Source organism: Bactrocera latifrons, unplaced genomic scaffold (assembly GCF_001853355.1).
Source record: "Bactrocera latifrons isolate USDA-ARS-PBARC rearing strain unplaced genomic scaffold, ASM185335v1 scaffold_5, whole genome shotgun sequence".
Lineage (NCBI taxonomy): Eukaryota > Metazoa > Arthropoda > Insecta > Diptera > Tephritidae > Bactrocera > Bactrocera latifrons.
Genome location: NW_017537156.1, coordinates 1,529,209 through 1,543,373, shown reverse-complemented (window position 1 = coordinate 1,543,373; position 14,165 = coordinate 1,529,209). Strand labels below are relative to the sequence as shown.

Below are 14,165 nucleotides of genomic sequence, written 5' to 3'. Positions count from 1 at the left end.
TACATACATAGTATAAAATTTCACAGTTCAATTTAAAGTTCATATTGCACTGGTATCAAATTTCAATTTATAATAATAATGAAATGCTTTTGTTTACGCCTCTTTGCACAAGCGTTGACTCAGATAAACGCACAGTTAGCAAAGCTGGAATTATGTAGATACTTTACAGTCATATAAATTCACAGTTTTTTTCAATCAATTTCTTTGGTATGTACATACATACACACATGTGTATAAGCAAGTTCATTTTCAAGAGTCATAAGTCCAAATTAATAACTTGATAAATTATTTATTATATTGAAACGAAAATGCAAGAAAATGTGAATTCAAGTGTTGTTACCGTAAAATCGCGAAAAAAAGTTGATTAAAAAGTGATATAATTATTCAAATTCCTTGAAAAAAAAACACCATCAACTGACGTCAAGAGTACACACTAAAATATGTAAATACATATGTCTACATGTATATAAATTCATTTGTATGTATTTTGGTATGTATACATATGCATGTTGGCAACAGTCAGATCAGTCGCTATATATGCACAAGTGTTTGTTTAATTTTAGAACTCATTCAAGCGAGTTGAAGAAAAGCGAAAAAAATAAAAATTTGCAAACAAGAATTTTTACCAAAAATATTTATAAATCGTTATTTTTTTTTTGTTCTGAAAAAATTATTCATTTTTTTCTGAAAAAATAAATTTATATCGCATTTGCAGAGCAGAATTTTTTCGAAAAAGTGGATAATTCAATAAAATTTATTATGCAGATCAAAAATGCTGTGAATGACCGACAAGGCCTTGGAAAAATTGCAAAATTTGTAAAGATAAATTTTATGTCTGTATAAATATATAAATTAAAATTAATTAAATTCAAACATATTGTGTGTTTGAACTCGTGAAAAAATTTTTAAAATAACTAATAATTAGTATTTTTTCTTGGCATCGAGTGAATCTGCTTTAATCTCTAATTCCAATTTGTAAAAATTATATTATATTGTATAAAATATTTTACCCTTCAGAAATGCGTTCTTAAATATTAATAAAGCGCTATTAATAAATAAAAAATTAAAATATTTATAAATTATAACAATAATAATAATTTTTTTTTTTTTTTTTTTTTTTTGTAATTGCACGTAAGTGTTACTAAAGTATCACAAAAAATCAAGACGTTTAGTGACCGTCGTAACAAAAATTGCTATTGGCTTAGTTTTGAACCACATAAATGTAGAATGACAAGCGTACATGGTCTTCGATAAGCCCAAAAATTATATATTTAAAAAAATTTGGTTTTTTAAGTGATATTTTTTTAAAATAATATTTTTCCTATTGGTAAAATTAATAATTTTGTTCTAACTTAAGAAAACTTTGCCTACAAGTTGCATAAATTATAATTATAAATAAATAGTTTAGCAAAAAAAGAATTTTAAAGTTATATATTATATTTATAATATTTCAAAGCAATTACTGTTTTGAGATAATAGATAAAAATATGATTTTAAAAATGTCCAACCAAATCTAACGGTTAGTAAATATCAAAGTTATCTAATGTTTGCATATTGAAGTAAAGAATTGTGAGCTCTCTTTTTCAATTATTTTACAAATTCTAAAAACTGAAATATTTTAATATTTAATAAATTTAATATATTAAAATATATGTTAAAAATTAGTTAATAATGTTCCATTTAAAATATTACAAATAATTATATTAATTTTCAACAAAACAAGACGTTTTCAGTGTTCTCAAAACGGGTACAAATAAAGCTTTTGCCTTTAGTAAAATTTTTATGAATGTTTTATCTAATAGAAAAGCAACAAGCTACAATAAACCGATAAAAATATAAATCTTAATGGTAGTTTTTCAATAAGAAAATCAATTATTCACCATTCCATACAGAAATTCATAAATAATTAATAAATTTTATGAACAAAAATCTTGGCAAAAATAAATTTCATCAATAAAAAATAAAAGTAACTAAAAATATTGAAAATATGACAACTAAACATTGTATTTTTCATATTATTTTCTGACTTGAAATAATTAATTTCAATGAAAAACTTTAAAAGCCAGCAAGCCAATTCTAATCGGATGCCCACCACTGTATGTGCTTATTGAAAGTTCTTTTCATTCATGTTCATCATACGCCACGCAGGCTCACGAACACAATATCCTAACGACGCGCAGTTGATGTTACTCATACGCATTGCGTCTAAAGCTGTTATCTAATATGTGGTTCAAGTGCAAATATGCAAACAATTGTACATACATATGTATGTTCATGTTTACATACACTTAACTAATGGCGCTGCGATAGTTTTCTTCGACTTTATGCCCTGGTTTTAGAAATTGTTTCTTATAATTGTGCTTGTATTCAACTACATATACTATTCGTATATAAGTATATCTGTATGTATATTGACTAATACTACCGACATCATACACATATATTTGTGCGTCACTTCATTGTTACGTCACAATAACGAATGCTGGCCCCAAGGGGCAGCACGTGGCCAACAAGAACAAGAAACCAATCGATAAGTGCAGAAGATTCTACAAAGAAGGTGCTACAATCTGGCTAACTGACAGACATAATTTTTGCAAAATCATTTCCAACTTAAACGTTTAATATATTACGAATATGCGATTATAAAGGGTGCAAAGTGTTTTTTGGGTCGTTGCAGCCAACTGCTTAAACGCAGCGCTGTGTTGTTGTATAAAAACCGTTATGTTACATAAACCGCTTTTTTATCAATACGAGGTTAGCTGATTGTGGCGTTGGCACACTGTTGTTGCTGCATATGGAACCGAGCGCCGAACAAGCGATGGAACAAAGATCGACCGAACGAACTTTTTCACGAAGCGTCTACAATAACAGATGTGGTTGCATAACAGTTCCTCTGCCTCGGGGCACACAATTTTTCAGTATCAGTTTTTTACAAAATTTTGGAAAATTTGCACTAATATAAACACTATTTTTCTAAGGCAGCGCTTAATGTTTTCACATTTCTTCATAATTTTTGATTATTATTACTTTGAAGTTGCCTTTGAGCAGTTTAAAGCTCACTCAAACACGCATTCGGTGTTAGATAATTGCACGCTTTGCCATTGCAGTCGACGTTTTTTCGCAAACTCCAAACACTTTTACATAACAACTCTCGCTTTAATTCGTAATAACTATTGAGTGCTTGCCATAACTCAGTTTTATTGCATTTCAGTTTCTTTTCAAATCAATATTTTCTTTAAATTAGAAATTTAAAAATTAATATATTTTTTGTATTACGTACTATTTGTTTTTGTATAATTTATCACAGTAACAAAAATGTGTTAATTGCTATTGCACACTTCTTCCTCTTCCAAGCTTTAGGTCTGCACCGAACGGCCGCTGAATTGCTTATGGAAAATTGAAAATTCTACTTGGCGACGTTGAGTGAAGCAAAACTTAGTTGAAAGCTCTGCAATGCGCTTTTGCAACCTCTGCCTACGTAATTGGTGGCATTGAGGAGGGTGAGAGCGCAAACGCACGGAAGTGAGAGCGACTGGCAGCCAGCGAACGGTCAAGGGAACGCCTGCGCTTTGTTACACACACAAGCGAAGAGAGCGTGAGAGCTTGGAATGAGCTTTTTCCTCACATACAGTTACGCTTATGTAAATATGTAGGTAAATAATATATATTTACTCTTTTACATTACGGCTTCTCGCTGAAGGCCAACGCCGACAAGACATTGGCACTTGGTTTTATAACACAGTTTAGCAAAACGCTGGTGAATGAGCGCGTAAAATTGGTGAGAATAAATGCACACCCACACCTATATATATTTGCATGTGTAAGCTTATGAAATGTGGCATAGAAAGCTAGGCAAACACGCACACATACACGAGTGAAAAGTGATGGCTTTGGTTTGCTGTCATTTTGGGAATGCGAAAGAGCTTTCTTTATGCTCGCGATCATTTATTTTGAATTTGTATGTAAAAAAACAAACTTACAAAAAAAAGCAAAGAAATAAAAAATAGAAATAATTGATAAAACAAAAATCTTTTTAACATAAAAGCATAAAAATAATTTTAATAACAAATTAGTAAAGAAAAAATTTTAAAATTTCCAAAAATGCAACCCAACAGCTTTGGGTTGCCAGCAATTTGTTGCTAATGCCAACTTGGTGGCCAACAGATATCGGTCGTTTTTCGCTCAATGCCAACAATCAAGGAGAAACATAAGTACATATGGTACATACAAACATACAACAAAATGTATGTATGTATGTGCATACAGCGTGTTATTACATAATGCCTTTTACAGCATTTAAACAATAATAGCAATAGTGGCATTGAACTAAAATTAAATTTAAATTTAGCAAAAAATCTTCGGTAATTTGGCTTTGGCCGCAAAAAGCAATTGCTTTCTTCACTCCACTCTTCATTCAAATCACTTATAAATAAGTATTCGGCTAAATGCTAAGGTGCGAAAAATAGGCGTTGGGGGGTGGCGAGCAGATGTCGGCGCGAAAGCATTGACGAATGGCCAACTTGCACTACGCTGATAAGGACACTTGCTGCCGAAACGATAAGCGGCTATTACGTTTTCATTGACTGCGTACTTTTTTCCTTAAGTATTTACGTAATCGCTGATTTGCGAAGCAGCCCAATAGCACTCACGGACGTTGTATTAGCTAAAGAATTATTACTAACTGTAACTGTATGTTTGTAGGAGAGATTAACTTAGCAAAGAATTGACGCTACGCGAAATAGCAACAGCACGAACACACACACACACACACCCACACACCTAAAATACAGCAGAATACGCGTTTGTGTGTGGGTCGCCAAGGGACATGTGATCGTCTGGCACACGAAATTTTGAATTTGACGTAACATTCGCGCACACATCTACATACTCGTATGCTTGTATGCGTTTTTATACGCGCGCTGACAAAGCTATGTATATATGTATTATATATTTGTGTATAAAAGTCATTCATTTTCACAAGTTGTACAAAGTATGTAGCGTTATAGCAGCTAAAGTCCGACGCATATGACTGCTCAATCAATTGTTTATATTATATATATGTATATATGTGTTTCAAGAAAAGATTTAAATTTTGCGTTAATTTTGGGTAATGCATGTTCTACCGTTAGCAGCAATATACGTGGCAACATAAGACTAAGGTGCTAAATAATGCTAACCATTTCACACTTTTTAGCCTAAGCAGCTTGACGACAAACTGCTGTCCATGTGCTACATGTTCATACATATGTATGTATATACTACCACTAATCCCTATCCTATTTTACGTAATTTTGTATGTTCTTCAGTAACTAGCGGTCTTATGATAAGATAATATGCGTACTGCTCATTGAAGACACGAGAGATAAACACAATTTTCACGTCCAACTTGAATGTGTACAGACGAACATACTATATACTTATATTAAGATGCATACATATGTGTGTACATGTGTACATGAGGTTTTTCCTTTTTGATTGACAAGAGCTTTTGGTATGTTGTAAAATTAATAGATATATTTTTGAAACGATTTATGTATATGTAGTACAGTGGAGGCGTATAAATCGGAAACACTGCGAGAAAAGTCTTTCTATAACAAATTAAGAGTTAAAAGTGAAAATACGGAAGCAGTTAAATTGTCTCAACTCGTCATGCTGATCATTTACTTATGTACATACTTTATAACGATCCAAACACGAAAAAACAGGATAAAATCCGGATTAATTCCGGTAACACAAAACTGGCTGTCGTAAGAATTGTTCTAGTTACTGTTGCGGGTTAAACTTCTACTTATTTAGAATAGACCCCGACATACCAAATATATGTTCAGCATGCAACGAGTTCCCGCATGACTCTAGCTACCTCTTTGCATGCCCAGCTAACCCTACAAATCTGACACCCCTCTCCCTCTGGTCCTACTCCGTCGAAACAGCACGTTTCCTGAGCCTATCGTTGGAGGACCTTGATGACAACTTATCTGAACCTTACCACACACTAATGAGGACTAGATAACCGTGTTACAACAACAACAACATATTTTATAAAAACCGATTCGTGGCAAAATTAACCTTATTCAAAGGTACAAAAAATACGGAACAGTATTCATAGTCAAACTTGTACGGTTATTTTGAAGGAAAGATCTATCAAAAGGCATCAAAATTATTATTTTGACGATGAATTGGTGTTAAAGCTTTTGTAGACAAACCACTTTTAGATATTTCACAACCAGCAATTGTTATCAATTTTTGTTGATTGAGCTTTTAAGAACTTTGTCTTAGGCTAGTGAATAGTGAAGCAGCAAAGAATTAATTACTGTGAAATGAAAGCGGAAGAATTGCAATATCACAATCACAATAATTTACACAATTGTTTCATTTAATACTGATTTTCAAGTTTTTTTTTTGTAAAACTTTTTTTTTTTGTATAACTTCACTTAACAACCGATAACACTGTATTCCTTTGCTTCAGTAATTATTTTGCCCACAGTCTTCTATACCAATCACACAAACAGAATTATGTAACGTTCTCCCAACTGTTGGGACTAAGACGCGGATTTTTAATTGCTGTTGTAACAACAATTTAGAGAAAATTGTTTGTAATTTGATTTAGTGTAAATATTTTTCATCCTTGTTCAAAACTTTATCCCCACTTCTTTAGCAGGTTATAATAAAGGTAAATCAATCCAAAAATTTAATATCTTACAATTAAATTTTAAGCTGCGCTTGTAAGCTTTTGAGAAAAAGAAATAAACATATATTTGCAATTTCATACAAAAACAATTTAAATTGCGTTATTATGAGATCAACATTTGCCTTATTAAACCAAAAGCGTTAAGCTTTCTTGAAATCGAAGCCAATGAACTCATTTAAAACCGGTTTCGGCAAACCCCATGAAATTTGCCATTGAAATTTGTAAAACATATTTACGCACAAATTTTAGCAGCGCTTATGTTGTTGTTGCAACTTGCATTTCATTTGGCAAGTTGCCACAATGCTATGGCACATTAAAATAAGCGAAAAAGTGCAACCAATACCCACTTTTTAATTGCACCGATGCGTGCTAATCGACGCTGCGGCATGAAAGTAGTCCGCGAAGAGTACGAAAGCGTTGATGGCCACATTGTGTCAGCTTGAAATTGAGGGCAGAATGCGTAAGAGATCAAGGACGTGTTGGCAATGTAATTGATTTTCGTTTTTCATTGAAAAAAATTAAAGTTAACTTTAGTTTTTTATTTTATTGAATTGAATTTAAATATACACGTATGTATGTATATATATTTTCATTATAAAAACTTATAAAATTTATTTAATTTTTTATTAGCTTATATTCTTTCAACTATCGGGCTGGGTGATTAAGTGATTTAACTGTTCCCACGACATACTACATTAAAAAATTACTATATTAAAAAATTAAGTTACAAAACGATTTCAAGTTTAGTTTTTAATTGATTTAATTTTTTTATTATTTTATATTGTTTCAGCTACCGGCTTTTGTGATTAAGTGGTTTAATTTAACGCAGTCAACAGCAACTTTAAGTGATTTAAGTATTTTTATCACAACATTAAAATATAAGCCCAATTTAAGTATCTGGCACTATTATTGTGGCGGCACTTATTCAAGTACTTAAATTTACTTTTTTATAAAAATACTTATTCAATTCAAATTTCATGTATTTTATCGACCAACGGAAAGTAAAAGTATTTATTGTTATCTAAACAATAATTTTATTATTAACAACACAGCAACAAATAAATAGTTTCGTATTACGGCGAGTTTTAATTTAATTTTGTTATTATTACCACTTTTCTTATTGCCTTTAAATTTTTATTTATATTATTTTTTTTTTTACATTTTAAGCCTTTACACACATAAGGCACTCAACAAGTGTCCGTTTACTACAAAACAACAAATTAATTACATATGTACGTGGCGTCGGCATTTTTACGATTTTCAACACGCAAAACGCAACTCACCCCAAATTGCTCTTGAATATAACTGAAAATATCCGGTTATTCACAGAAGTTAAACAAAAAAAGCTATTAAATTACTTAGCTATATAGTTTGTGGATGCAGCTTCTTCGAAATCGCTGGATTCGCGGACAATATGAACAAATCTACTCCCTGCTTACATATGTATGTACATATATTTGTGTGTTAATACAAATTGCTGACTCTTTTGTCAACTTTGTTAAGCAGAATTTGGCTGAAACCAGTTCTATCTATTTCTGAATCTCTTATTCAAATTGCAGATCAAATTGATTCAAATTTTCACCGGCAACACAGTTGGCATTAAACAGCTGCATTGCATAGAGTTAACAAACACACGCAGGTAACCGCATCTGCAATTCTATAGGTACTCAGAAACGAGTACCTGCGCTCCAGTGTTAGTCTTTAGTATTTCCAGATATTCTACAAAAACGCTGCACTGTGCTGCGAGGACGCACAACAAATAAATCATTAAGGCGCAGTAGACACAACAAAAATCTATTTACTCGTACTTACATATGTATGTATGTATACTGCTACGTAGAAAGTATATGTAAATGTGTCGCTATGGATGACCTTAAAGTATAGTTATTTTGCGATAAGCGGACTACTAGTACCCGCAAGGTATACCCGAAACATATTCAACACTTTCAATGGAATGGTTATTGTGTTTGAAAATTGACGACAACATACATATGCACATGTGTACGAAGGTTAAACTGCTAAGAGCAAAAGAGCTTATAGAGGAAACCGCTGAGTCAAATAAAAATTAAACTTTCCAATAACATTTAGTGTAAGGAGCTCTGTACATAAGAGTTTGTAATGTCATATACATACATATACAAAATGTATGAATTATTAGTTCATTGTATATTTTGAAGAGAATATGAGTTGTAATTTAGAGATGGCACGGGGAAAGATGGCATCAATCTCTTTCGATTTAACGCCGCTCAATAATGTGTGGAATACAATGCTCGCGACATCTGTTAAATATTGAAATACACACGTTCTTATGGACGGACCTATTTTGACAGCTGTACGACTACACGACGGCAGGCCGACAGTTGTCGTTCTCGCTAACTTCAATTTTATCCTATATTTGCCAACGACAGTAGAGTTGACAGTAGAATGGAAGATAGAGAGATGAGGTAGACTGGTGATGCCACTAATATGTAAAATGTAATATTACTCAAAGCTCTAACAACATCATTTATAATAACAATTGATAATTTAAAACAAATAAATTTACCTATTTACTTATATTTTGCTTAAACATTTCACTTTGATCAAAATATTAAAATTTCATTGAAGTGCAAGGTATTAGTATTGCCACAACGAAATTGTGTACATGCAAAATGGACAACTCCGTTGTTTTGTGTATATGCCGACCATTGTTATGTTGCTGCCCTCTCACAAACGTTCATGTAGTAGGATTCACAACGCCGTTTTCAGTTCACATTCGTGCTGCTGCAGTCTGTCGCGAGCATTCTGTTCCGCGCATAACGCTGTGCAAAGCAAGTAGCTGCCAACTTGGCTGCCACTTGCCAGAGAGCCTACAAACACAATCATACCATGATCGCAGCTACGTATAGATGTACGTATGTATGAACAAGTGCTCGATTCACTCAGAAATTTTTAAACATTATTTTATTTTAACATTTCTAGGTTAGGAATTATGAAAACGGAATCGCAAGCATGAAAGTCTACCTTGTGACTGGTGAACACTTTTCACTTTAGGAAAAGGACTGGCGGAAAGCGGGGATGTTTTCGCTACACATGCAATGCTGTCACCGCTCCCACCAGTTTGGCTAATTAAATATGTGTATGTGTATGTGTATATGCAAATAACATTAAAACCCTTTTAAATTTATAGTATATTTGTTGCTTCGGTTGATTTTATGAAAGCTAAATCATATTATAAAACCGTGTTTTAGGCATTCAAAAATGTAGTTTGTGGAATTGTGCAAATTAAAAAGTTCGTTACATAACCAACTGACAAGCACAGTGCCGAGTGGTATCGCGAATTAAGAGAAAAATCAATGGCTCAATAGCACGTCAGTAGAGTTGATTTTACGCTTCACCTTCCGGTCACTTTTTCACACACATTTCCTATTCACACTCTAAATAACCATATTCTTAAATTAAGTGAATAATACTATATATTAAAAATGTACAATACCTTTTTGCTTTGTATACTTCTTACAAAAGAGACACAGTGAAAAATTCTTTTGAAGAATATCAGATTTTCCCACTCGGCGTTGACAAGTCGCGTGCTCGAGCTCGTGCGGCTACACTTGAAATGAAAGAAAACGAATTCGTCTCCGAATATGTTCGTAGCTCTGCGAATAAGTGGAACAGTTGGAAATGGGCTAATGTGTCGAAATGCCATTGATTTTCGTCACCCTGTCCTACTAAGCGGTAGTAACACAGAGTGCAATTTGTTTGGTTAGTTTATCGAAATATTTATAGTATTTTGAGTTTATGTACCTAATAAATCATATTCACGTATAGTATATATTTCGTGGCACTACATTATTTCGATTATCTTCAGGGAATTGAAAATTTACAGACGTATTTTCAATGTCATGCATACAGAGTGGATGAAGAATTGCCTCTTATCTTAGTTTATTCAAAATATCGCTACTCTATGTGGTTTAAGTATTTCTGGATACATATAATACATATCTCCATCATTCGCAATGTGCCTTGAGATACTCTGAAATTTCGATTATGAAGAAATCCAAAATCGATAAAAAAAAAATATTAAATACACATCGCACATTTGCCGATGAAACGTCAAAAGTCGCAAGAAAAAGGCCAAATTGTATTGTTTCGTTAACGTGACTGCACGAGTTAGGTAAATTTAGATACATCTTTGAGCATATAATTTTTGTATAAAAACGTGTGGCTAATATACTGAAAATCTAACATTCACATTTATACCAATTTTTAGTAAAATTGCCACAAAATGTCTGGTCGCGAGGGTGGTAAAAAGAAACCATTGAAGGCACCGAAAAAAGAAAGCAAGGAGATGGATGACGATGAGATTGCCTTCAAGCAAAAACAAAAGGAAGCACAGAAAGCGCTCGAGCAAGCAAAACAGCGCGCGTCACAAAAGGGTCCATTGGTGGGAGGAGGAATCAAGAAATCGGGCAAGAAATGATAATACCGCAGGCATATTTGTGAATCGATTAATGTTCATTACTACATAAATGTTGCACATCCTACACAGATGCAAAACAAAAAAATATGTAAAATTGCCGAGTAAAAGCAGACTTTATTTAATAAATTTTTGTAAATAAAATAAGAAAACGTATGTTAACATGTTGTGTTTGTACAACTGTTTATATCTCGTACCACGCAAATTCAGTCAGTTTATTGACTTGCTCCAGTTTCGGAAAACTCGCTTGTGTACCCGGGTGTCTTACAGAGTAGGCAGCAACTTGGTTAGCTGCGCCTATATGTTGGTGCCATGGAAATTCTGGATAATGCGCCATATAGTATGCTAATGCACCGATAAAAGCATCACCTGCACCGGTTGTATCGACAACGTCATTCACTTTAACTGCCGGTACATGTATAAACGTCTCTGGTTCTTCACGTCTAGCATAAACTGCACCCATTGCGCCTAATGTGATAATTACATTGTTAGCGCCCATTTCTAGTAGATGTTCCACTGCTACTTTGGCTTGCCTAGAACCATAAAAATATTTTTTAAAGTATCAACAAAAATCATCATGCTTAATTACGTTAGAGTTGATATCTGCTCAGAGCCCGTTGTTATAGCTGCTTCGGTTTCATTTAGGCATAATATGGTAGCGGATTTTATTAAATCAACTGGTGTGTCTTCAACTGCAGGTGCTGTATTAAGTATGGATATGCCTTTAAAAGCTCGCAAAGCTTCTAACGTCGCATCAAGTGGCGTCTCAAACTGGCATATTAGTACCTTTATTATATAAAGGAACACACAAGTATACTTGTGAACTAAAAATTCATAATCATTGTATATTATCTTACTTTGGCCCTATCGAACAATACTTTTGCTTTTTTGACATCATCGCCACTCAATAAATTGTTTGCTCCAACAACGATAACTATGTGATTTTCTCCACTATCCGAGACACATATTTGGGCAATACCTGTCGTCTGTATTATTAAAATAAAATAGCACCCTTTTTAGATAAGATACATTCAATAACTAACCTCGTTTTTGCATTGCTGGATAAAATCAACATTCACATTCTCTGACCGCAGTTGTTCTAAGTAATTGTTGCCCCACGTATCATCTCCCAACTATAAAAAAAATTATTATTTATTCCATTTGGTAAATGTAAGTTTGTTGTTTCTCACTTTTGCTACCATTGCTGTACTTGCACCAAGTCGAGCTGCCGCAACACATTGATTTGCACCTTTACCACCAAATCCTGTCATGAATTTGTGGCCATGTAGTGTCTCACCAGCTTTTGGTAGCCGGTTGGCGTATCTGTGAATAAATTTGTAGAAATTGGTATTGTCACTAATATGTTTATATATATGTATGTATTTACGCGACGAAATCAACAATTGCTGAACCAAACACGAGAACATCCATTGCTTAATATTTTTATAGGTTTTTGGCCAAATAATGTTTTTGTTAAATTTTGGATTTTTTTCTCTTCAAACTCCTGTTTTCAATTGTGTAAATATGCATGTAAAAATTTATTATTTGTCAGTATTTTCTCCTCAGATTTTTACAGTCTGACAGCTGCAAATTCAAAGTGACTATTTTTAATGCGATTATCTCGTCGATTCTCATTATTTATTTGAAAACGGATGTTTTCACATTATCGCAATTATATTCATATACGAGCTGATAACAAAATTCAATACTTAATGCAACTACCTGCACCTACTAATTAAACACCTAAATTGGCACTTATATATATATAAATATGTGCTTATAAGATAGAGATTTTTTCAATTTGCAATTACTTTTAAGATAAATAAAACAAATTATTTATAAATTCATGTTAGCTATCAACGTACAAGCTTAAACACCATCCTTTAATATTCTGACGCATATGACCTTACTAATAGTGTTGTATTAAAAGATCACAAATGAGATAAGCACATTTTGTAAATGCATATTTTTAATTATGTAAGCCTACTATGTACATTTATTAATCCATCACACATTTTATCAATATTTACAAAATGTAATAATATTATGACAAAAATTTATATTAATGTGTGTATAAAAAGTTTGAATGCTTTAACCAATATGCAAAATCATTTGTTTTTGATTTGGAGAGTATTTTAATGTTGATAGGGCAACAACAAAACTATCATAGTTAAATAATCTTTGTAGACATTGGAGGGCCTTAAGCACAGCTTTTTTAAATAAAGTTTTGTAATAACACTAAGCTCCTATGAGGAAAGTTATAATTTTTTTATATGCACATTTTTTAATAACACATATGTGAACATTTATATAAGTTTACATGACAATTTTTTATTGTTTATTTTTAATAAGTAATTAATGTTCATACGCTAAATAAAATTGGGTGGTGCTGGATTCAGCAATATAAAGTTATTATTTTTTTTATTTAAAATTATGATATAATTAATAATAATTACTATATACATAGCTACTTTATAAAAGTTAAACAAAATTAAGTTGATATTAGATTTACAAAAAGGAAACGATTCTGTAAATCTTATGGTATGACATTATTTTTTTATAAAATAGTAGAAATTCACAAAATTATTTTTATAAATTTATAATAATTTATATTCATAGATGTTTTCAAATATTTTCCCTACAGTATAAAGCTGATATATACACACGGTTGTAAATAATGCAAACAATAAAAAATAATTCAATTAACATTTAAATTAAATCTTTATTCTGTAATCTTAAGTACGGGATAAAAAAACTCAATCCCACATCCCAGATTAAACAAAAAAATAAATAAAAATCCAACTACTGTATTGAGAAATAAAAAAAAATTAAGACTTTAAAAAGAAATTGTTTAAGAATTAAAATTCTTTTACATTTGCGTACTTAATTCAAATTAAAAACAAGATGCTTCAAATTTTTAATCCTAAGCATCTTTGTTAAAAAATTAAAAATCTAATCCCAACATCGGGATTAAAAAAATAAAAATCTAATTTTAAATCCCAATATTGAGATGAAAAAATT

The 14,165-nt window shown here is 32.0% G+C and overlaps 3 protein-coding genes across 5 annotated transcripts in view; 1 reads left to right on the top strand and 2 right to left on the bottom strand.

Moving 5' to 3' along the window:
* The window catches only part of LOC108973706 (ADP,ATP carrier protein), a 12,527-nt gene extending 2,225 nt beyond the window's left edge, over window positions 1-10,302 (bottom strand). The window contains exon 1 of one of the 2 annotated variants that reach the window (XM_018941136.1): window positions 10,164-10,302. The gene's annotated coding sequence lies outside the window, so the exon portion shown is untranslated. Of the gene's footprint in view, window positions 1-3,280; window positions 3,388-10,163 lie in introns of those variants that run through there. The other variant, XM_018941137.1, reaches the window with a different exon arrangement.
* Window positions 10,303-10,738: 436 nt separating this feature from the next.
* LOC108973659 (translation machinery-associated protein 7 homolog) lies at window positions 10,739-11,321 on the top strand. Its single transcript, XM_018941058.1, has 2 exons — window positions 10,739-10,841; window positions 10,938-11,321. The coding sequence occupies exon 2, from the start codon at window positions 10,953-10,955 to the stop codon at window positions 11,145-11,147; it is 195 nt and encodes a 64-aa protein (XP_018796603.1). The 5' UTR covers window positions 10,739-10,841; window positions 10,938-10,952; the 3' UTR covers window positions 11,148-11,321.
* LOC108973658 (ribokinase) lies at window positions 11,237-13,132 on the bottom strand. 2 transcript variants are annotated; one of them, XM_018941055.1, is made up of 7 exons: window positions 13,010-13,027; window positions 12,532-12,728; window positions 12,335-12,467; window positions 12,188-12,277; window positions 12,002-12,130; window positions 11,734-11,930; window positions 11,237-11,677 (listed from the first exon to the last, which is right to left on the bottom strand). In XM_018941055.1, the coding sequence occupies exons 2-7, from the start codon at window positions 12,573-12,575 to the stop codon at window positions 11,329-11,331; spliced, it is 942 nt and encodes a 313-aa protein (XP_018796600.1). In that variant the 5' UTR covers window positions 12,576-12,728; window positions 13,010-13,027; the 3' UTR covers window positions 11,237-11,328. The 2 variants fall into 2 exon arrangements, with proteins under 2 accessions (XP_018796600.1, XP_018796601.1); XM_018941056.1 differs by lacking the exon at window positions 12,532-12,728 and having other exon boundaries at window positions 13,010-13,132.
* Between the last annotated feature and the right edge of the window lie 1,033 nt (window positions 13,133-14,165).

Bases quoted from the DNA above. Each gene is read 5' to 3' on its own strand.
- LOC108973659 (XM_018941058.1), top strand. From the start codon at position 10,953: ATGTCTGGTCGCGAGGGTGGTAAAAAGAAACCATTGAAGGCACCGAAA.
- LOC108973658 (XM_018941055.1), bottom strand. From the start codon at position 12,575: ATGGATGTTCTCGTGTTTGGTTCAGCAATTGTTGATTTCGTCGC. The intron at 12,131-12,187 runs GTTAGTTATTGA...TTAATAATACAG, and splicing joins TCCAGCAATGCAAAAACGAG to ACGACAGGTATTGCCCAAAT. The intron at 11,931-12,001 runs GTAAGATAATAT...TATATAATAAAG, and splicing joins TATTGTTCGATAGGGCCAAA to GTACTAATATGCCAGTTTGA.